General features: G+C 41.5%; 1 protein-coding gene across 1 annotated transcript in view; it reads right to left on the bottom strand.

The window, feature by feature from the left end:
- Positions 1 to 13,494, bottom strand: part of PLK5 (polo like kinase 5 (inactive)) — a 31,588-nt gene extending 18,094 nt beyond the window's left edge. Inside the window, exons 1-6 of the mRNA XM_072112176.1 lie at positions 13,275 to 13,494; positions 12,721 to 12,828; positions 12,387 to 12,503; positions 7,349 to 7,478; positions 983 to 1,070; positions 807 to 902 (exon numbers count right to left, since the gene is read on the bottom strand). Coding sequence (XP_071968277.1) covers positions 807 to 902; positions 983 to 1,070; positions 7,349 to 7,478; positions 12,387 to 12,503; positions 12,721 to 12,828; positions 13,275 to 13,373 — 638 coding nt within the window. The 5' untranslated portion in view covers positions 13,374 to 13,494. The remainder of the gene's footprint in view (positions 1 to 806; positions 903 to 982; positions 1,071 to 7,348; positions 7,479 to 12,386; positions 12,504 to 12,720; positions 12,829 to 13,274) is intronic.
- Positions 13,495 to 24,105: the final 10,611 nt, after the last annotated feature.

Raw genomic sequence — 24,105 nt, 5'->3', positions numbered from 1 at the left:
AGTGCTTTCTTCATTTTTTGGAAGTGTAAGCAGCTGTTTTAACATTTTCACAGCTGCTGATATTTCCATTAATGAAGAATAACGCTTTTAAAACAGCCAAATGCATGGTAACATGTAAAACGCATGAGTTCTGACACATGTGATTGAAAACACATCCCCAGAATAACCAGTATAACAAGTTATGTCCTCTCAGCTATGAATACCAACACTATAGTCTTGTACAATATTTTCAATCACGCTAAAGTGTTAGTACAGAAAAATAAACCTACATAAAATCTACATAATATCTCAAGGCAGAATAGATACACTAATAATGGTATATGTAAGTGAAGATTTATGAAACTTAGATGGTTGGAATGTCCCTCCATTTACATGGCCCTATTGCCCACCGTACCGTACCATAAGCGAGCCGTATAAAGTTATAGAGCATATCCTATTTTCTCATGTATTTCCGTTCCATATGCCCCATAGAAGTTTATGGGAACATAAAATACGGGTTACATACGTACTACATTTAGTTGTGCACTGTATACTGCCTGTATACGTAAGTCCTCCGTATTTTATATGGATACGGTACGGATACGGTGACATATGTGCACATACGGATGAAAATCATCACATATATATGGATTCATAAAGCGCGGAAATACATAACTGGAGAAATCACATGTTCGTGTGAATGCAGCATAAAACATGGCAAAATGGTAACTGTGCAGTAACCAGTAGCTTGCAGTCAGCAGAGTTAGAGAATTAATGTAAACAGAGATTATTAAAAAGGAATCAGAAATGTATGACATTTCTCTTACATTATACATCCAAGAGCCCAGATGTCTGATTTAAAGGAATGACCGTTCTTCGCTAGAACTTCTGGTGATAGGTAGTTTGGGGTGCCACATATGATTCTGTCATGAAAAGCATACCAGTCAGACAATTGGGAAGTTCACAAGCACGGTCCTGAAACATATGTGAAATCTGTCCTTACCCTGGGATTTTTTCACACTGCTCCACAGTTGTTGCCAATCCCAGGTCCCCAATTTTTACAACCATATTCTTGGCAATGAAAAAATTACCTAAAATGACATAATTGGATAGTAATATGTCAATACTAAATCATTAGGCTGGATATTTTAACTTATGTAAATTTATGCAATGGCAAGGGACAGTGACCCGAGATTGGGGACCCTTGGAAACAGTGTAAATTAATTATACCATAAGCCCTAGGGAGGTCTTGTACACAGGGCCATATCTGCCATGAGGCAGATACTATCAATTGGGGAGGGGGCTGTATACCCTATCTATATATTAATTAGGGGGGTCTGGTATTTATAATACATTGTGGGTGCTGTGTAGACTTCAGTTTGCTAGGTAGACAATAAATATGGTGTTGTATTAGTATTTTTAGGGGTATAAATTATTTAGGAGCACTGTCATCCAGGTGACATTATCCTGTAAGTGACTGTGGTATTTTTAGGAGCACAATGTGGGGGATTTGCTGCATGGAGCTGAAGACATCTGACGGTGAATTCAGAAGTGATAAGTCACGGCCAGGAGAAATTATAATGAAGTCCTCTTTCTGACAAATTTGTCACCTGTAAGGTACTAAAGGCCACTAATGTCTTTGTCACTGACTGACCTGACTACTACTATGTGTGAGACCGCATTAGCATGTGTAGTGTCAGGGTTACATTAAGACGGCCGTCTATGGGGATGTATATGCGGCCGCATATACATCCCCATAGACGGCAATGGCGGCAGTATGCTCTATCTTTCCCCGTGTGTGCAGCCGTGCGCCGCTGTTCTCAATCGAGGGGTCACCTCCTCTCCAGCGCACAGCGCATAAGGCTGTGTGAATGTAGCCTTAGTCAGGTTATTAGTGATCCGGTGGCGCTGTTCTTTATTGTTAACAATGTTTTCTGGTTGTAGATATTTTTTTACACTTGCCTTCAAGTTTTCTGTCAGAGTTTGCACATTTTTTAAGAGCAAACAACTTGCACAGGTTTTTAAAAAGTGTCTGAGACAAATTTCTGTCTGTAGTTAGCACAGGAGCAAGGCGGGATGCTGGGTGTGAACCCTAGGGAGAGGAGAGAAGAGGTTTATTACCAATTCTCCCTTCTCCACTCCTCAAAGCATTGTGCTGAAATAGCGCGTTGCATAGAGGAGCAGAGCCGCTGCTGCCGCCAGATGTGTAGACTCGGCGGCCACGTGGTCTAAAGTGGTTAATCAGAGCTGCTGGGTCTGATCAGACCCAGTCCAGCTCTGATCAGCATCGCCAGTCAGAGGTGGTCATTTCCCCCTGTAACTGGGGTCTTATAGATAAGTACAAAATAAATAAATATTTATTATAGGCTGTATCAAAATATTAAGTATTTATTGCTCCCATAATAAGTTGACACTACAATGCTAAAAATTAATATCTATTGCCCATATAACAAATTGAGAACCCCGCGGCAAATTCGTTAAAAGACATTTTTATGCATTATGGAGGGTGTCAATTTATTATTGGGGAAATATAAATTATTATTCATTATGGCCTATAAAGAATAATATATTTTGCCCCAAGCATGAGGCCCCTTCATGCTAAATGATATATCAATAATGTATATATAGTCGCTATAATAGATTGCGACCCCCCATGGAGCAAATTTGGTAATTTACATTATTATTCATTTTTGAGGTCTAAATTTATTAATGGGCAATATATATTAGTATTCCTTATAGATAATTATTTATAATGCGCCCATAACAAAATCAATAACTTTCAATTATGAATACTAATATATATTGCCCAATAATTTACTGGCCCCACCATAGGTTCAATCTGGATTATTAATTTTGAGGCTGACTTAATTTATTATTGGGGCAATATTTATAATTTTTATTATGTAGGAGAAGTCTTCATTTATTATGGCAGCAACATATGATACTATTTATTATGGTCCATCATGAATAATAATTTATAATGGCCCCATCAAAACCCTCTTAATAAGTAATTTATATTACCACAAAAATAAAATATTACGTACCATATTTTAGAGTGAATAATATTTCATATTGCCCCATCTGCCCAACACCCCATAACATATTTGAGTGTACCTGAACACTATTATTATTATAGTGTTTTTTTGTCTACTGCTTTTGGGGTGCGGCCACGATGGAGAATTGTGGAAGGGTGGGGTTTGGGATGATAATTTTTTTATATACTCTTTGCTCTGTATGTACATGTATAAAGGTAGATGTTTGTGTTTAGCATGAACCATAAACATGTGAACTGCATAGTATTAAGAATAAGGTATTGCATATTCTATATGTTCACATACATATGTGTGTGCTTAGAGTATGAATGTATATTAATGTAATTTATGAAAACTAATAAAGAAATATAATAATAATATAATAATACTAATATATATGATATAAAAAAAAATTATTAACATTGACTTCCTGTGCTTCCATTTCCTCCACCTAGATTTTGCACTGGCCACGTTATGACAAAACAAATAAGTTCATAGCATTACTAACAGGGAAAATACCTGTCATGCTGCTCTTACCATAAATTGTACCGCTGATTTAAAGGGGTTTTCTCATGAAAGTAAGCTCTCAATTTTTTATCCCCTACTGATGTTTACACAATAAAGATAATTTTGTTACCCATTACTTTATAATTTTAGTAATTTCTATTGCTGTTGTTGGTCCTATCACTCCCTAGACTGATCAGTGTAAGAATCCAGAGTGTGGATCCAATTTGCTTAGATTGTCAAAATACCGGATTTATCCACACTTTTATTTTGCTTCTGAATATTCTACTAACATTTAAAACATAGAAAAAGAAAGATGAGACAGATCAGAGATGATGAAATCCTTGAGATCGATATAAAACACAATGACCATTCCAGCTCTGCTAACTCACCTAATCAATAAAACAAACAGTCAGCCCTGCACCCTAACGTAACCAATAAGACACACAGTCAGCTCTGCTATAATAAGCTTATCTGTCTGTAGCTTGTAGAGTAAGTCCCTACACACTGCTGCTTGCTGGCCTGCGTCTGAGCTGGTTTTGTACTGCAGGGGGAGGGGCAGGAGGCAGAAAGCAGTGCAGTGTCCAGAAAAGAGCTATTCATGAGAAGAATCTGACTATAGTCAGAGGATTTACAGTCGTATCCTGGGACAAGCAAAATTGTAAACACTAAAACTGATAGAGACAGGCTGGAATTATATCTGTGAAATGCTGTATTTCTCGAGTGGCTTGTTCTGGCCACATTAAATTTAATGATCTGTAATGGAGACTCTGGACACAGAAATGACAGACAGGAAATTAAGTCCTACAACGGAGTCCCCCACACTGTCACCTGCCTACTTATTGGGTCCACTCTAACAGGTGATCAATAACTGCGCGCCGCCCCCACCCAAGGTAACTGTGCATACACAAAACAAGACAAAAAACACCAAGAAAAATGCAGAGAAGAACTACAGCAGAACACTAACAGAGCTAGCAAATGAATTTGACCAGCAAATTGTGAAGTGATTGCCAGATACTTATAGTGCGGAGGAAGTGTGCCCCAGGTAGAATGAGCAGCCACTCACAGTCACATGGTGTTAACTCTTGCTGGACAAAATCTTATTACAGAGGGATGGGTGCCTTGTTCACACTGCCAGACAAGTGAATTACTAGTACAGTCAGCATTTCCTCAGTCTACTAGTGTGAACTGATGAAGTAGACACAGACGCTAAAATGAAGAGTCCTGACACTGGCTACCTTTTAAACAGCATAAGTAAGTCTGCCTCAATTATTTCTTACATGGCAGCAAATACAGATCTTAAAAAATATAAGTAAAGTGAAGTAAAAAAAAAGTTGCACATCTTTTTATAATTAAATTATTGCACATCATGTAGGAAAAGCCCTTTAATAAAGGATCTTCTGTGAACTTACTTTGCAGACAGTGGACTGCCTATTAAGAGAGATGGCGTGTGTTTCTTTGAAGCCTCAGCTAAAAGCAGCAACTGTGCAGCATGTAACTGTGTCTGGGGGTATATTTGTATCTAGTAGAATTTCTGACATGTCTGGGAGAGAGCACAAAGGGGTAGAGGTTCACTGAAGGGGTACATGGACGACGAGCCGGTCTATTTCTAATTATAAGAAGAGTTTATTTTCAGCACGTCCTCTCAATTTCTTTTATTTTAGGCAACACTATCATCAACATTGTGTATAATTTATATTAATGGTTAAACATAGCTGCCTTTATAACCTATGACATATTCAGTGGATGCTTTTTTCAGTAACATCTTGAATTCGTCAACACTTAATGATTTAACTCAAGGTTTTATCTTACATCAACTAATTATCTGAGATCATGAAAGTAAAGTCATAAAAAACTACTGAATACCAGAGCAAAGAAAATGCTTTACTATCTGACATATCATTCATACAGGTGTACCTAGATTTGACACAGTAATCTAAAGTATTTTTCTACAATGTTAATTTAAAACAGGACAGGACTACAAGTTCTGCATTTTGTCATGTGCTTGAATTCTCCATGTTCTGTATACATGACTTAATTAAACAAATGTACTTCATAGACTGCAGTGGAAAGTGGGTCTATAGGAGAAACACAAAGGATTTATATTGATGGTCAGGAGTAACAACAGTAAAGCGTGACCATGGCATCTGAAGGGTTGCTAGAATTGTTATCCCTTCCTTAGTATCATCCAACATGCAGTATTCAGGCATCTGGCAACCCAGGGCTTGATCAAGGATTCCTGGTATGCCATCTTTATGACACAATCCGATCACAAACTGATTGACTGGCCACAGAATGTCCTGCAATAAATGTTATTCTATGTTCCTTTATTCCATACGCACTAGACTATTACCGTATGATGTAAAAAAATAAATAAAAGTAATAGAAAAGGACACCTTTGGTACTGCCACTATGATGCTAGGAATGCCATTCCGGGGTACAGTGTTCTGTCCATAAAATTCGGCCACCGCACAATCTGGGATTTGAGTGGTTTTTAGCCCTATTAGGTATTAAAGTGTTTTGCCCATGAAAGAAAGTCCACAAATTTTAATCCCCTAGTGATATTTACAGAATAAAGATCTTTTATAACCCCCTTACTTAACAATTTTACTCAGTTATATTTCTGTTTTCTAAATGTAGAAAATTGACTGTTCTGAAGCTGGAGAATAACATGTGAGGAGCTACTGACTCGGTAATCTCCCAAAAAAAACAAAAACAACACAGTCAGTTAAGCACTGACACTGACTTATTGCTGTTTTAGCTCCTATAACTCAGGAGATGGTCAGTGTAAAATTCCAGAGTGTGGGTGGGGACTCTCTAAGCAGACACTTCATGATTTCTCTGTGCTATGAGATGCTGTGTGCTGACAATGTGCTTAGATCAACAGGGTGTAGGGTTTATCTTCACTTTTATTTAACTTCTGAACATTCTATTACTATCCAACACAGAAAAAGAGATGGATAAGTCATGAGAAGGATAAAAAACACAATAACACACTGAGCTTTGCTCCCTCACTTAATCAATAAAACACAGAGTCATCTCTGCTTATCTTGCCTGAAGCTTGTAGATTAAGTGTCTGCACACTGCTGCTTGCTGACAGGAAGTGCCTGTATCTGAACTGGTCTTGTAATGCAGGGGGGAGTGGCAGGATGCAGAGAACACTGTAGTGTGAAGATAAGAGAAGCTATTCATTGGAATAATCGTCCAGGGACAACCAAAATTGTAAACACCAAGACTTATAGAGACAGATTGGAATTATATCTGTGAAATGCTGTATTTTTGTTGAATTAGAGAATGTGTTGTTTTGTTATCCTGCATATATTTAAGAATCTTGACTTTGTGGGAATACCCCTTTAAGGTGAGGTTTTTGTGATTAGATATAGACTATCCCACAGATGAAAAGGTGAATTCCTCAGTGGGTCAACAATCTCTTCATAAATAGTAGATGAGAAAGTACATTCACTTTACTTAAAACAGATTTTCAGCACACCGCATCTCATCTATCTCATTCATTTTTATAAATATATGGTAGGTTTTGTAACATACTTCCCAAATGACTGTTTGTGTCAAATAATATTTGCATGTTTTACACTGGTGCAACCCAAGAAGGATTAGATCCAAGTTTTATTGCATGTTGAGTATGTTAAGAAGTGCCAGGTTTATAATGTCTGTGTGTGGAATGTCCTATTTCTGGAGCCAGACTGTGACTGAATATTTTAGAGAGATACTATATGACCTTTTGGCTCTTGCAAAATAAATACAAGTTTCGATGAACTAGAGACAACTACTTTGCACAATAAGAGGGTTACAGGAGCAGCAGGTGAACTACTTACTCAGTTTAAGGTCTCGGTGGATAATACCTTGTTGGTGCAAGAATTGAACCCCTTGTAATATCTGCTTCATATAGTATCGCACCTCAGGCTCTGTTAAAAGTTTCCGTACCCTTAAGATATGAGCAAGAGACTGCATAAAGAAAACAAAGAATAGTAACAGGGATTACATTTCTGGTTATTTTACAATATATCTGTTTAATGGATTTAATGCTAGTAAATTCCATAAGGAGCAAATATCTCCTTAAAGGGAACCTGTCATCACAAAGGTTTTTTCCAATGATGAGAGTGGGGTAATGTTTGCTCATTATAAAAATGCTTTTTTCAAAGTCCAGAGTAATTTTGTTGTTTTATAATCTTGTATTGTAGCCTACCTGGCTTCCTGCTAGTAGCTTCTAGTAAGTCCTGGGGGGCAGTTCAAAATTCAGGAACTGTTGTTGCATGAATTCTTCCTCCCACTCCCTCCCTCTGCCTCTCCCCTTGTTCCCTTCCTCCTCTCTTTTGTCACCACAAGCTAACCTTGCAGTTGCGCAGTGAGCTGTAGCTTACTGTCATGCGCAATGAGAAGTGAGGACACAGTGACGCCTCTTGTCATCCCTTCTCATTGCGCATGCGTTGTGTACTCTGTCCCGTTGCTAGACAGTGAGCAGTTAGCAACTCACTAGTATGCATACCACTCACTGCCTAGAAACCCGGCATATTATGAAATGCATGTACAATAAGAAGTGAAGTAGCATCGCAATTTCCTTACTTCTAATTACACATGACAGTAAGCTAGAGCAATGGTTACTGAATTTTGAATGCCCCCCCAGGGACTTACTAGAAGCTACAGGCAGGGAGTCAGGTATGGTACAATACAAGATTATAAAACAAAAAAATTGCTCTGGACTTTGAGAAATGCATTTCTATAAAGAGCACACATTAGCCTACTGGAACCTATCATCATTAAAAAAAACATCATTTTAAATAAATCTACCATCAAAATAAAAGAAGTACAAGTGGCGGAGAAAAGTGACATATAAGATGAAGTTTATTTAGATACAAAAGTATAAACAAGCAAAATCACACTGCAGGTGATCATTAAAAAAAACATCATTTTAAATAAATCTACCATCAAAATAAAAGAAGTACAAGTGGCGGAGAAAAGTGACATATAAGATGAAGTTTATTTAGATACAAAAGTATAAACAAGCAAAATCACACTGCAGGAGGCTGAGGAGACGCGCCAAAGTTGATGGGCGTCTGTGCCGAGTAGTCAGTGGAACAGACTCGCACAGACGCCCATCAACTTTGGCGCGTCTACTCAGCACCGCTGGCTTGTTCACCAACCCTGGTACACGCCTCCTTTCTCCGGCTGGGCTTTAGGAAGGTCTCCCTTCCACCAGCCACATCTACCCAGGCCCCATCGTAGGTGCATCACCTCACCTGCGGATACCCCATTCCGCCCACCCAAGGTGCAGGAATACATTGGTCTCATTTCCCCTGAAGAGCCTGTCGTTTACAGGCGAAACATGGCATGTAGGGAATCCTGACCTACAGGGAATCCTGACCTACAAGGGAATCCATACCCATTCTCATGCCTTGGATCCCTTCCTTTGACCCTCCTTGTCATTTGTACTGCACTAGGGTATCGCCATGGGCAGCTACTAGTATGCCTTATGTCTGCTCTTCTCCTCATGGAATTTGAATTGACACGCATACTACACTCCTTCATTTTGACCTACTTGGACACATACATGTAACTGTCATTTTACAGACTTGGACCTCCGGTCAGCACCAACTCTTGACGCTGCCACTTATTCCACGCATTCAGTTCCTGCCACAACACTAGGGCACGTGACTGTGATTTACTCTGACCGATTAACCCTGTCCATACTCCCGTACCTTCCCATTCTTGCCCCCCTCCCCTCCAAGTGCAGGGTTAGGCGACCGAGAATAGGGTTAGTTTCCGGTCGGGGTGGCAGTCGCCTAGGACTGCGGCCCCGAATTTAGGTCACACCAGGGCTTTATAGGTCCCTCCCTTTTCCCGCTGTAGGGCACAACAGGGACCTCCAGCCTCTCCGGAAGGGCATTTTGGCCCCGCTCCGCCTGTTTTAGAGAGGCCTTTTCTTGTTCACATTGTCGGCGCACTGCATTGATCCCTACCCCACTGATCACCTGCAGTGTGATTTTGCTTGTTTATACTTTTGTATCTAAATAAACTTCATCTTATATGTCACTTTTCTCCGCCACTTGTACTTCTTCTATGCTCCACTAGGTGGATGAGGTTGGGAACACACGTTACCCACCTATTGTACTTTTTACCATCAAAATAAAGCAATATAAACCAGGGACACTGACTCATAGATCCAGGCACCTTGACTGTGGTAATCTACTTTTTTTCCATGGTTTCCTTCCATGAACTTTTTGTAATTATGCTAATGAGTTGTTAATGAGCTAATGTTGTTTTACTGTGTTTTTGTGCTGGATCTTGCTCTGCTGTACTGAAATTACAGCAGGCAGAATGGCTCTGTTAAAGCAAACAGCATCCCTTAAGGCTCATTAGCATAATTTTAAAAGGTGTAAAGTTTTAAAAAGCACAGTCAAAGTGCCAGAACCTATGAGTAAGTGTCCCTGGTTTATCTTGCTTTATTTTTGATGGTAGATTACCTTTAAAGGGGTATTCCCATCTGGGCATTCACATTTAATTTAATCCATTTGCCATATGTAAACATTTCTTCAATTGGATGTCGTATACAAAAAACTTTTGTTTCTTTTTGCAATCCCTCCAGCAGAGGTGGCCGTATCAAAGTACACAGTCTTGTTTGTAAGAGAACATATGGCAACATTTATGAGAAATTATCTAAACACAGGTGCAAACTTTTAATAACATCTAATTGAAGAAATGTATATAAATGGCAGATTAATGAAACTGAATTTCAGTGCTTAGATGAGAATACCCCTTTAATATTACTTTAGGATGCATTTCATTTACAGCAGGATTACAGCATTTCATTTATGTGTAGCACGTGTTAGTGAAGGATACTAAACCAACTTGTAGATGACCAATAAATTCATAACACACTAAGGGTGAAGATAAGCAGAATCTATGTCCACTAAGCTCTGGCCATCTGTACCTCTAATGGGATGCAATGTGCACATGCACCCTTATGCTGCAGATTTACACAATGGGCATTTCAACCAGTAATGTTCAAGTGAAAGGGGGCCCAACCACAACTTTATTATGGGGCCTAGCCCTGCCTAGTAATGCCCCTTAAGGGAAATCTACCACTATCTGGTAGACATAATAAAATACACATACTTACCTAAGCTTCTCTTGATGTTGATCCTGGCAGATTCCTTCTCTAAGCATGACACGCTGGGTCTTTTAAAAAAGAAACTTATAATTAGCAGCCCAGAGTGTCGGACATCTCATCCCGGCATTCTGGGCTGCTAATTATGCATGCCCCCACATAATGCTGGGAGAGGGAGGTAACATCACGTGAGATTTCCTTTAAGGGAAATAAACTACAACTCAGACATCGCTGCCACTGCTAATCTCTGGTTAAAACACAGAGTCAGATTTGAAATTCTAAATACCTGATCCATGCTTACATTTCATCTTTCATTACAGACTGAATCACTTAAACAGGTCCTGTCCCATAAAAATCTAGTATAATCTGATAATTGGGATATCATTCTGTGTATGCTCGGGCCAATGTTTCTCAGTACTTCACATTTCCCAGGCTGAAGCTCACACACCAGCTCTTTGTCACCACCAATGACCCGCTGACACATGAAGAGCCAAGCTTCTGCTTGGTCAAGGTATTATTTTTCCAGTATCCATGTGACACTTATATGTTATCGCTCCATTAGTGCCTTCCCAGTTCTGTATTTTATACCCCTGATCGCTTTTTCTGCCCTCACCCTACCCCGTTTTCGCGAAACAGGCTCAGTTTCTTCTTGGTCACTGGGCAATAATCATGTTATGGTTATAGCAAGCATTAAGAGTAAATGAAATTACATCATTTACAATTAAATCACCCCTTTCCTTACAACTGATATAAAAATAAACAAATAAAATCATAAACATGTTATGTATATCAGCGCAACCCAAAATTCACGCTCAAAATGCAAAAATAGTTATTCCCGGGAAGCAAACCCTGTAATGGAAAATTGTAACCCAAATGTTCAACATTTTTGTACCATTTTGCAACACATGAAAATGTTAATAAAAAGGGATCAAAAGGTCATACAATCCCCAAAATGGTAGTAATTAAAATGTCATTTCATGCCACAAAAAATTACACCTTACACAGCTCTTCAGAATATGGCAACTAAATGAAGAATTTTTTTTTGTCTACAAAAGATTCAAATTTTTCCAATCTACTAAAATATAATATAACCTATATGAATTTGGTATCTCTGTGATCTAATCAACCCAAATAATAAAAGTTGTAAAAATAGGATAAGAAAATGGTGCAAATGTGGTTTTTCATAAATTTTCCTGCATTTGGAATTTTTTACAGCTTCCCTGTACACGGCATGGAATATTAAGTACCATCACTAGGAAGTACAATTTGTAACACAAAAAACAAGCCTTCTTACAACTCCATACACAGAAAATAAAAAAGCTATGGGTTTTTGAATGTGGGAAGTGAACAATGGAAGCACAACAACGGAAAAGGGCTGTTTTACATTTAGTATAACTCCATGCTGCCAGTTAGACATTCCGTTCAGATATTCCTTTCTATAATATTTTGTCCAAGAGCCTGTGAAGACCTTGTTTAAAGATATTTATACATAATAATAAAACCAACAATATAACGTATGGCTAATAAATGCTGATGTCTTCCAAAAGAAGGCATTAGACTAAATATCTGTGGGGCACCTCTGTGCAATCCCAATCTATATATTGCATAATAAATAAATGGTTAAAAAATAAATGCATTTCTATGTGTCTTAGTAGCTCTTTCCTTCATACAGACATGATATCACAAAATAAAATAATCCATGATATATGGATATATCACATATGTGTGATGCATCCTAGAAAGCAAACCTTGTGTCTGCAGTACTCCATCACCAAATACATATACTTCTGGTCTTGAAAATGGTGGTGAAATCTCACAATATTTCTGTGTTTTAGTTGGCTATGGAGTTCAATCTCTTTTTCAACCTGGAAAATTAGAAATACACAGGGATGTAATGAGCAGACATAAAAGCAGACAGGGGACATCCTGCTGTGATAGGAAATACCAACATAAATAAAAATATAATATATGAGTCTATGTTGTATGTATAAAGGATAGTGAAAATGGACAGCATAATAACTTCTGCAATGCCCTGCATACATAAATGGGCATGAAGTAGTGTCTACAAATATTATTCCTCACCCCTCCTCTTTGCTGTATCATAATTTTTCTGGTGTGAGAGATCATCTTCACTGCAAAGATTTGCCTGCTGGACACATCTGTGCACTTGTAGCACCTGCCGAAGGCGCCCTGAAAAGACATCAAATAATAATAGTTCTGTCATTAATGACACATGCCAATTCCTACCTGACATTAGCCCAGTGACACACAGCATTCCAGCCTCTAACTTCCTTCCAGAACCTGATAGTCAGCTGAGCTGATCCTTAAAAGCTGTAATTAACATTTTATAACAGTCTGTCACCTTATAACACATTTTAACCCTTCAGGGCCTCTCTGGAACATATCATATTCAACATCCTAAGAGTTTATCATATTCTGGCAATCGGGTTTTAAAACACATTTCCTAGGATTTTACATAGAAACACAACAAGCCCAAGAGATCTGTGTATTAAGAGATTAAGGTATTTCACCTGCAATACAAACAATCATAAATAAGCAATAGTAACTTTTTAATAACTTCCCCCTATATATAACAGTAAACACATCTTATTGAAATGTTATTCTGAAATATTTACCTTTCCCAGAAGCTTCCCCCTCTTGTATATTCTCCCAGATTCTGGATCTTCAATAACATACTGTGATTGTTCTGGGTGTTCATTGCCTGATACCTCCATGTCCTTTTCATTTCCAGCCAAAAAATCATCTAGTAGGCTCCCAGATCACAAGAGAAGAACAATCATCCAGCCACCAAAGCACAGGACTTCACCTATTGGAGGAGCTCTGCTGGGATACAGTACTCTGGAGATGGGAGGAGAAGAGCAGAGGGAGGAGGAGGTGACCAAGAGAGAAGACAGGAGGGAGGGCAAGTCTGAGACAAGAAGGCAGCACCCAGCAATGACTGCAGAAGCCTATTGTAACGTGGATGCTCTTTACAAGTGGAACATGAGCTTATTATATTTTCTGAAACAGTGTGCAAAAGAGCACTAAGCATTGTATACCAGTAAAAGTGATGTCGGCCATCAAACTTCTTATGTCTATATGATAGATATACTTGTTTTGCACCTAAATGTGCCTGTGATATTCCTATTTGGCAGAGCACCCAAAATAGCAACAAGTCTTTTAAAGCACATGTTTTTCTCTATGATCACATCTGAATTATTATAGAGAAGCATATTAAATAGTTCAAGAAGTTTTACCAAATGTTATTGTTATCCCCGATCTATAGGGGGATAAAAATCATAAATCAAAATGAGCAGAGGTTATGTAAACAACATCAACAAGTGCTTTTACTAAATATGTTATAATTAGAGATGAGCGAGCACTAAAATGCTCGGGTGCTCGTTATTCGAGACAAACTTTTCCCGATGCTCGAGTGCTCGTCTCGAATAACGAGCCCCATTGAAGTCAATGGGAGACTCGAGCATTTTTCAAGGGGACCAAGGCTCTGCACAGGGAAGCTTGGCCAAACACCTGGGAACCTCAGAAAAGGATGGAAACACCACGGAAATGGACAGGAAACAGCAGGGGCAGCATGCATGGATGCCTCTGAGGCTGCTTAATCGTACCATTATGCCAAAATTATGGGCAACAGCATGGCCATGACAGAGTGACCGAATGAGGCTAGAAAGCACCTAAAACATGCAATAATTGACCTTGACACTATAGGGGACGGCATGCAGAGGCAGCGGCAGCAGCGGCAGGCTAGAGAGTGTCATGGCGACATACCCTAAATGGACTCAGGCTTCAAACCAATGGGTGGCAGAGAGGAACCAAATGAGGTGAGCAAGAAGCGCTGAAATGATTTCCTATGTGAACAAAAGGTTGACGGTATATTTAGTCGATAACACAGCATGATGGCGACATAGTGACCAAGTTCCATAACGTATCTGGTGAAACACCCGAAAAATGAGCCTGACACAGCTTGTTTGATAATGGGACGACATGTGGAGGCAGCCATGGAGACGACTTCCATGATTAAGAGCGACAGTATGGGGCATCCATATTGCGCTGCTATGATTGCAACTTCAGGTCTTCAGCATGGCGGCGACAGATGGGCCGAGTTCCACTATGTATCTGGTGAAACACCTGAAAATTCTGCCTGACACAGCCGTTTGATAAGGGGATGATGTGCTGCATATCCTCTCGTGCTCCAGCGTATGGGGTATAGAGAGTTGAAAGTTGCGCATGGAGACATTGGTGGACGCTGTGGAGGATCGTGGAGGCAAAATGGACAGGAAACAGCAGGGGCAGCATGCATGGATGCCTCTGAGGCTGCCTAATCTTGGGATGGAGCTGGCGGTCCGCTGCCAGGCGAGCTTTCGCCTGTCCAAGCCCCTGTCTCTCGGCTCCTCCCCACCCAAAATGGGCCTGGGGGCCAGAAGCGTTTACTTTGAAAAAATTATAATTTTCAAAGCAGGTCGGGTCGTTTGAATATTTCACCTAGGAATAATGGAATAGCATAGTGGTTCTATTTTTAATTGTTTTTTCGGAAATGGTTCTATGATTAAGAGCGACAGTATGGGGCATCCATATTGTGCTGCTATGATTGCAACTTCAGGTCTCCAGCATGGCGGCGACAGATGGGCCGTGTTCCACTATGTATCTGGTGAAACACCTGAAAATTCTGCCTGACACAGCTCGTTTGATAAGGGGACGATGTTTGGAGGCAGTGAAGTAGTAGTAGATTAAAGGTGCTGCAGTTAAAACTATGTTAGTTGGATCTTGGGATGGAGCTGGCGCTCCGCTGCCAGGCAAGCTTTCGCCTATCCAAGCCCCTGTCTCTCGGCTACTCCCCAAACAGCACTTCTAAGAACCTTTTGTATAAGATCAAGTTTAGTAGCGTTCTTATAAGTTTGGGTTATGGCGGGTGAGGGGAATGTAAACAGATGCGCAAGAAGCGCTGAAATAATATCGGTAAATGATAAAAGTTTGCCAGTATATTTTGTGGATATCACAGCAGGGTGGCGACAAAGTTAACAAGTTTGATGTGGAAGCCATGAAAACAACCCAAAATTCTGCCTGACACAGCTCGTTTGCTAAGGGGACGATGTATGGAGGCAGCTATATGGACGACTTTTGGAGGCAGCTATGGCGATGACGTGTGGTGGTAGCAATGGAGACAACGTGTGAAGGCAGCTAAAAAGACGACGTGTGGAGGCTGCTATGGAGACAATTTAATTTGGATAGTTCCTGTATGTGGCAGTCCAAAAAAGTTTTCAAACCAGAGGAGCAGGTAGGTGGTCCTCCAGAAAAATTAAATAAATTGAGTGCCTGTATGTGGCAGTCCAAAAAAGTTTTCAAACCAGAGGAGCAGGTAGGTGGTCCTCCAGAAAAATTAAATAGATTGAGTGCCTGTATGTGGCACTCCCAAAAAATGTTTAAAACAGAGGACCGGGTAGGTGGCCCTCCAGAAAAATTAAATACATAGAGTACTATAGCTAGAGCCAGTTTCCTCTGCTTTAGTGTACAAAGAGGAGGAGAAGGAGGAAAATGAGGAGGAGGAGTGCATAAATTATTCAGGTTGAGCTTCCTTCACCTGGTGGAGAATGGAAATCCTGAGAAATCCAGGCTTTACTCATCTTGATAAGCGTCAGCCTGTCAGCGCTGTCAGTTGACAGGCGTGTACGCTTATCGGTGATGATGCCACCAGCTGCACTGAAAACCCTCTCGGACAATACGCTAGCGGCAGGGCAGGCAAGAACCTCCAAGACGTACAGCGCCAGTTCGTGCCACATGTCCAGCTTTGAAACCCAGTAGTTGTAGGGAGCTGTGTGATCATTTAGGGCGATGATATGGTCAGCTACGTACTCCCTCACCATCTTTCTGTAAAGATCAGCCCTACTCTGCCGAGACTGGGGACATGTGACAGTGTCTTGCTGGGGTGACATAAAACTGGCAAAGGCCTTGTAAAGCGTACCCCTGCCAGTGCTGGACAAGCTGCCTGCTCGCCTACTCTCCCTCGCTACTTGTCCCGCAGAAGTACGCCCTCTGCCGCTAGCGCTGTCAGAAGGGAAATACTGTTTCAGCTTGTGCACCAGGGCCTGCTGGTATTCATGCATTTTCACACTCCTTTCCTCTCCAGGTATGAGAGTGGAAAGATGTTGCTTGTACCGTGGGTCCAGGAGAGTGAATACCCAGTAATCGGTGCTGGAATAAATTCTTTGAACGCGAGGGTCACGGGATAGGCAGCCTAGCATGAAATATGCCATATGCGCCAGAGTCCCAACGCGCAAGAATTCACTCCCCTCACTGGCCTGATCTGTGCGACACTGAAAGCACACTGCTTTGCCAGATTACTTTGAGTTATAAAAAAAAATAAACGTAAAAAAAAAAAAAATCAGCAGACTGTGCCTAATTCAAATCAAACCCCTAATAAATTGTCCCACTTCGGTGTTTGAGGTGGATATGTGTGTCACTAAGAGCTAAACACAATGGTCGCAAGTCTCCCTGCAAATTCCTCACAATATGGTACTAGCTGCACTACTAGTGCCAGCAAGCCCAGCCACAAGCAAATAAAAAAAAAATATATAACGTTATTGTAGCCCTGAGAAGGGCTGTTGGGTTCTTGTAGAATCATTCCTGCCTAACACTATTCTAATAGAACAGCCTAACGCTTTCCCTGACCAGCAGCAGCTCTCTCCCTAGCGGCATCCAGACAGAGAATGATCCGAGCAGAGTGGGCAGGGGCTAGTCTATTCCAGGGTTACCTGATCAGGCCAGCCAACCACTGCCATCGACGTGTAAGGGTACCACGTCATGCTGGGTGGAGTGCAGAGTCTCCTGGCTTGTGATTGGCTCTGTTTCTGGCCGCCAAAAATCACAACGGCGGGAGATGCCATTTTCTCGAGCGGGCGAAATACTCGCCCGAGCAACGAGCAGTTTCGAGTATGCTAATGCTCGAACGAGCATCGAGCTCGGACGAGTGTGTTAGCTCATCTCTAGTTATAATAGAAAAGTCTTGCAATAATTGGTTATATTCTACAAATGTGTGAAAAAATAGAAAACGCTCCTATTATAACAAAATTGACATTTTTGAGCATATACATACTGCTATATATAGAAATGAAGAATTAATACTCACATCTGCCAGAAACGTTTATTAGATGTAAACATTACAATATTGCAATTTGCTGGTGTCAAAAGTAACGTTAAATTCACAGTGCGCCAGACAATTTTTACAGGGAATCTTTACATCCTTTATCCTCTATGTAATTTAAAAACTATATACGGTATTACTAAACCAAACTGAATAGATAATTAAAATGGCTTTCAGATTGGTGTAATGTGTGAGCCATTGGGGGTCATTTACTAAGGGCCCGATTCCCGTTTTCCCAACGTGTTACCCGAATATTTCCGATTTGCGGCGATTGTACCTGAATTGCCCCGGGATTTTGGCGCATGCGATCGGATTGTGGCGCATCGGCGCCGGCATGCACGCGACGGAAATCGGGGGGCGTGGCCGAGCGACAACCCGACGGATTCGGAAAACCCGCCGCATTTAAAAAAAAATTGTGTCACGAAAATTTCACTCACCTTCATCCAGGATGGGCCGGTGTATTTCGAGGCATTCCAGCGGACTTCAGCGCAGCAGCGCCACCTGGTGGACGGCGGAGGAACTACCATCATAAATCCCAGCCGGACCCGAATCCAGCGCAGAGAACGCGCCGCTGGATCGCGAATGGGCCGGGTAAGTAAATCTGCCCCATTGTATGACATGCACAATGCCCCAAATTTCTGTTTTTGGAGATAATGCTGTTTCAGATGAGTAAGATGTAAGAGGTCTAGATGTAGCATCTGGAATATGGGTACAAACAGTGTTGACATGTGGGGACTAGGGGTCACCAGTGAAATTGATTCTAGGGGTCCACCTACTGCTGCATGGAAATATTACATGTACATTTTAAAGGAAATCTACCATTTGATTTCATGCATTATGAACCAAACATACCTTGAAAATACTGTAGCTACACTGATGAAGAAACATATCTTGTTTAATCCCTGAGCTGAGTGGTTTTGCTGAAAAAACAATTTAGGACATTGGGAAAGCTGAGTGCTACAGGCTGCCATACATGAACACATTACACATGGAGTTTCCTGAACTGTTCAGATAGGACTAATCAACCTGAGCTGGATCACTCATACACAGCAGCTGGCAGATGATGCAGCCATTGATAACTTCTGCCTGTCAGGCACAACACATTGATTACATAATTTTCTCGAGCAGTTCATACTTAATGTGAGAGGAAAGGCGCTGAGCCAGGCACAGAAGCAACAGAGCCTCAGTAGCATAATTTTAAGGTTGTTTTTCAAGCAAAACCACTTAGCTCAGGGATTAAACAAGATATGCTTCTGCATTAGTGTAGTTACAGCATTCTAAAGGTATGTTTGGTTCATAATGCATAAAATAAAATGGTAGATTTTCTCTAAGGACTCATTTACACTATACTTTGTATTACATTTTAAAACACATTGCAAATTAATTGGGCAAAATGCATCATCATTAACCTGTTCCCGACCAATGGCCTTTATAGTATTTGCATTTCTATTTTTTGTTTTTCCTTCAGCTTCCCTTATATTGGGAGGCTGGAAAAACATTCCAAATGCAGTGAAATTGACGAACCCCCCCCCCCCCACATTTACACCATTTTCTTGTAGGCTCTCATTATGTGCTCCAAATGGCACATCCCTTCTATTCTTTGGGTCAGTATGATCTAGGAGCTACTTAATTTATATAGGTTTTATTATGTTTTAATACATTTTAAAATGTTTTTCTACAAAAAATAATTACTGATAACTTTTTCATACTTCCATGTACAGAGCTGTGTAAGGTGTAAGTTTTTACTACCATTTTGGGGACTGTACAACCTACTGATCACTTTTTATAAAAATGTTTATATGTTGCAAAAGTTTGGGGGGAGGGCATGGCTTGGCTGCTGAGATGAATGACCGCTTGATCCTTGAGCTCCTAACAGCTGAACAACAAAACTCACCAACAGTTTCTCACCAACAGCTCACCATCGATGTCCCAACCACCCATGATGCGATACAGAGCCAAAAGGAATCTTCAGAAGCAAGAAAAACTGTTTCAGCAAGGAGTTCAATAAGCGCCACCTCACTACACTCCAGCGGCGCCTTGACCTCCTTACCATTTTCCCACAAGCAACCCCTCCACACCAGAGAGGGACTCCATCGGGTATGCCACCTAACCCGCACAACCTCCGGCAAAAGGCTCTCCCAAAAAGGGGAGAGGTGGCCCACTGCCATTCCCTGCTGCCAGAAGCCCAGCAAAACAGAGCCAGAAGACACAGCATGTGGTGTCAGACACAGTAAGTGACCTGACTACGAAACCACAGAGCATCACTCATTTATCTGAAGACTTCTCTGGCTTTCATGCCACAGTTCATCTTCAGTTGGCCCAGCCTTTTCCACTTCACCCAAGTCTGAAGACCCTCTGTCTCCCTGCAGAGAGATGATGTGACATTGCTACCACCAGCAGCAAAACCACTGTCACCATCCATTCAGCTGTCCATTTCCAAAATCATGGAGCTCTGGTCAAGCTCGGGGCCTGAATAGGAGCATGTCCAAATTACTGGCAGTGGAGGCAGGCTGGCTATATACTACAGGGAAGGCAGGCTGGCTATATACTACAGGGCAGGCTGGCTATGTACTATGGGTGGGGTGGACAGGCTGGCTATATACAACAGGACGGGTAGGCTGGCTATATACTATGGGGGGGTGGTATACTACTGGGGGTTGGCTGGCTATATATTACAAGAGGCTGGCTGGCTATATACTACAGGGGGCTGGCTATATACTACAGGGGGGGCAGGCTAGCTATGCCCTACAGGGGGGTGACTTGCTATATACTACAGGGGGTTGGCTATATACTACAGGGGGGCTGGCTTGCTATATACTACCGGGGGGCTGGCTAGTTATATACTACAGTGGGTGGCTCGCTATATATTACACGGGGATCTTTAATTTAGTTACAAAAAGTCTCCATGTAGCTCAACCTCATAGGAAAAATAATAAATTGTGAGCTCATGGGTAAATCAAACATTTACTGTGATATGGTCACACACATATGAAGTCTTTCATTGGTTGAGACTTGTTTTATTTTCTTGTATGACCTAGACCACCAAATCAGCTTCTTCCACAATAGCCACACTGCTGCACAGTAGCACACATTCTTAGGGCCCCCATGGTATCCAAAAGTCCCAGTGTCACCACAGTAGCCAATAGTTACAGAGATTTCAGCTGCCAATAGTCACAGTGACCTCACAGACATCAATAGTCAGAAAGCTCTCCTTGGTAATTGAACGAGCCGTGCAAAGCCTCCAGATGGTCCACGGGCTACAACTTGAAGGGGTGAAAAATAAAGTGCACTCTGGGTGAAGTGCTTGGGGCTATGTGCAGTGTAGGGGAGACAAACCGCCCATGGTCCTGGCTATTGGAATCGGGGTTGGTGTAGTCGGACTAGTTACATTACACAAATATAATACGGTTGGTAGCTACCCCCCTTAAACCAACTGTTTTCTTAGGTAATGCATGGTGTCATGACCTGTAATCCACTCTTTGCACCAAGGCCTGAAATTTGTCAGAGGACACATCACCTTGGTGGCATAATCATAGACATATAGGGGCAGATTTATCAAGTGTCTGAAAGTCAGAATATTTCGAGTTACCCATGGCAACCAATTACAGCTCCCCTTTAAAATATTCATGAGCACTGGTAAAATGAAAGCTGAGCTGTGATTGGTTGCCATGGGTAACTGGAAATATTCTGACTTTCACACTTGATAAATCTACCCCATATAGTAAATATGGTACACGATATACATAGTATACTTGCATCTGATGGTCTTACCCTAGTGTAGTGTATGCCTTGCGGGCATACCATGTGTGAAGGAGGGGGTGATCCCTCCTCCCTCCATAGAAAACAGCGGCGCGTGGCCGGCTTAGATCATTATATGTATGTATTTTTTCTATAATAAAAATCGCAATTGTATTTTCTATTGACTTACTGAGTGTATCATTCTAGTACCTATAACACGTCACACTTCTCTCTTGGTTTTTGTACAACCCTCCAGTCCCCATACCGAGCACCGGATGTTGCACATAGCACAGAGTTTTGCAGAAGTTAATGCTTTCAGCGCTGCAGCAGTGCTCTTGCAGTAGAAGTAGCAGGAATTAACCTTGTGGGTGGTGGAGCAGCACTCTTCAGAACGTGGCAGTAAAATCACACAGTCTATCTGGTAAAGTTCAATCACACTTGGGCCTTAACCCAATGTTAGGCAGCACAGTCAAATAAAACGACAGTTGAAAGTTCCAACATAAGGAACAGAAGTAGATAATCCTGATCGTGATGCCTCTTGCAACATCCCCAGCCAGGGCCTAGCCTTTCTTCGGTAGCAGTAGGCAGACGGGGCCCAGAATACCGGGGTGGCTTGCTTATGTGGCCTTGGGCACGCTATGGTCACGGTGCTTGGTATTGGAACCGGAGGAAGGGCCTACAGTCTGACAGGTCTCCAGCAGGTGGTGTGTGCAAGAAATATGTAGGGAGAGGCTGGTGAAATAGGTTTCTCCCTGGGGCAACCCTATGAGGTGTATATAGTGATGGGGAGCCCATGATGTTGAGACAGCCTGATCCAGGGATTACACGGAAACACGTTGTGCAAATCAACTTACAGTTCTCTATTCAACTTCAAATGGCAGGCGACAGCCTAACATCAGCAGCAGATTCAGCAGAGCTGGAAAGCTGGGGGGAGATAGCTAATCCGCAGGAAGGGTTGCTCAAAGCCTGGTAATAGCTTCAGGCTAGGCTGGGTAAAGAAGAAGCCAAGTCCAGATGCTGGACCTCTGCTTCCTTGTAGTGTGACTATTGCAGCACAGACATGTGCTGCTCTCTCCTCTGCTTGCTGGAACTGACTTCTGCTCCAAGAAGGAGTCTCTCACTGTGACCACGTACACCCGCCCACCAGGGGTTTTTATACCACCCTAGTCAGGTGGCAGCACCTTCCAACCAATTGCTTTACAATAGAATAAAGATTCTTTTTGGATAACAACATTTCAAATTGTTAACTTCTGGATTACCAGCTAGTGGCTACAGCTTCAATTAAAAAGTTCTCCACTAATTAGAGACCACTTAGATGTAGGCATATATTTTATATTATTTTATTTATTTTTTTCGTCGGCTTGACGAAGCGCAGGAGTGCGCGAAACGGCCCGTCGCCGAAGTCCTTCTTGTGCTGCACCTCCCTGTCACATGCAGAAAGCAAAATAAAGAAGATCACTGGGTGAGTGCCGCTCTCTCTTGTCTTTATTTGCATGAACCATTTACCTAGTGTAACGGCAGAGCACCACCCGCACAGTCTCTTCCACCCGGTATCAGGTTGCGTGTCAACCATCTCCTTACCAATTATCCGGTCTGGCAGTGCCGACATCCTAGTCGGGCCAGTTGGTCATCCCCGGCACTCTATCTCTACAATTGATTATTTTATTTCTGTATGCATTGATCTGACCAAGATGTTCTACTACAACTGGTGACTTCTATTGCTTTGTGTAACAATGGATTGTTATTTATGTGAACTTCAATGTGCTATTTCAGTAGATGAGACAAGAAAGATACATGTGCAAATGTTCAGTAGACAGGATGGTTACCTCCAGGATTGTCTTCATAGAGATATCACACAACTCTCCCTCTGCATTTCAAAGAAAAGAAATTTGTTCAGTTGTCACCACAACAAAAATGTCCATTGATAGCAAATAGGAGTTTTGGTAGGTAGGAGTATATCTTCAGCCAATAAGATATCTTCCACATGCTAGTCAATGGGAAAGAATATGTATAAACATAGTAAGTTAGGAGGTTAGGAGGAAGTGAAAGAAGAGGAAAACATAGAGGATTGCTATCTGGGGCTGCTTGGATTATGTATTTATCTTAACACCATTGTCAATGTCTGGGGTCTCTGGTTAAGTGGTATTAAGTGGACTACTAACGATTCATCATTAATATCATAAATATATCACAACACTAGAGAGGTCATCTCCCTAACAGCTTCTAACATGGAGTGGGTGCTAAATGCAACAACCACCTTGCCTAGGCATTGGCAGGGTAGTTGCACTTTCAGATCTGCTATATGCCTCCCTCCCTCTCTCCTGGATAAAGATCAGTGTGTGTGTCTGTGTGAGCTCTACCTGGAATGCAAGGATGGGGTCGAGATGTAGAGAGCAGCTCAGCTCAGTGCAGTGCCAGACAGAAGAACAATATGTCTGGCGACCCTAAAGTCAGGAGATCCATGGTCGGGTCCAGGGGCAACCAAAATTGTGTACACCAGGACTGATAGAGACAGGTTGGAATTATATCTGTGAAATGCTGCATATTTGTTAATAGCAGTGAATTAGTAAATG

The sequence above is a fragment of the Engystomops pustulosus genome, chromosome 1, assembly GCF_040894005.1.
Source record: "Engystomops pustulosus chromosome 1, aEngPut4.maternal, whole genome shotgun sequence".
Taxonomy (NCBI): Eukaryota; Metazoa; Chordata; class Amphibia; order Anura; family Leptodactylidae; genus Engystomops; species Engystomops pustulosus.
The sequence above is the reverse complement of the archived record's forward strand: the minus strand, read 5'-3'. Positions and strand labels throughout refer to the sequence as shown.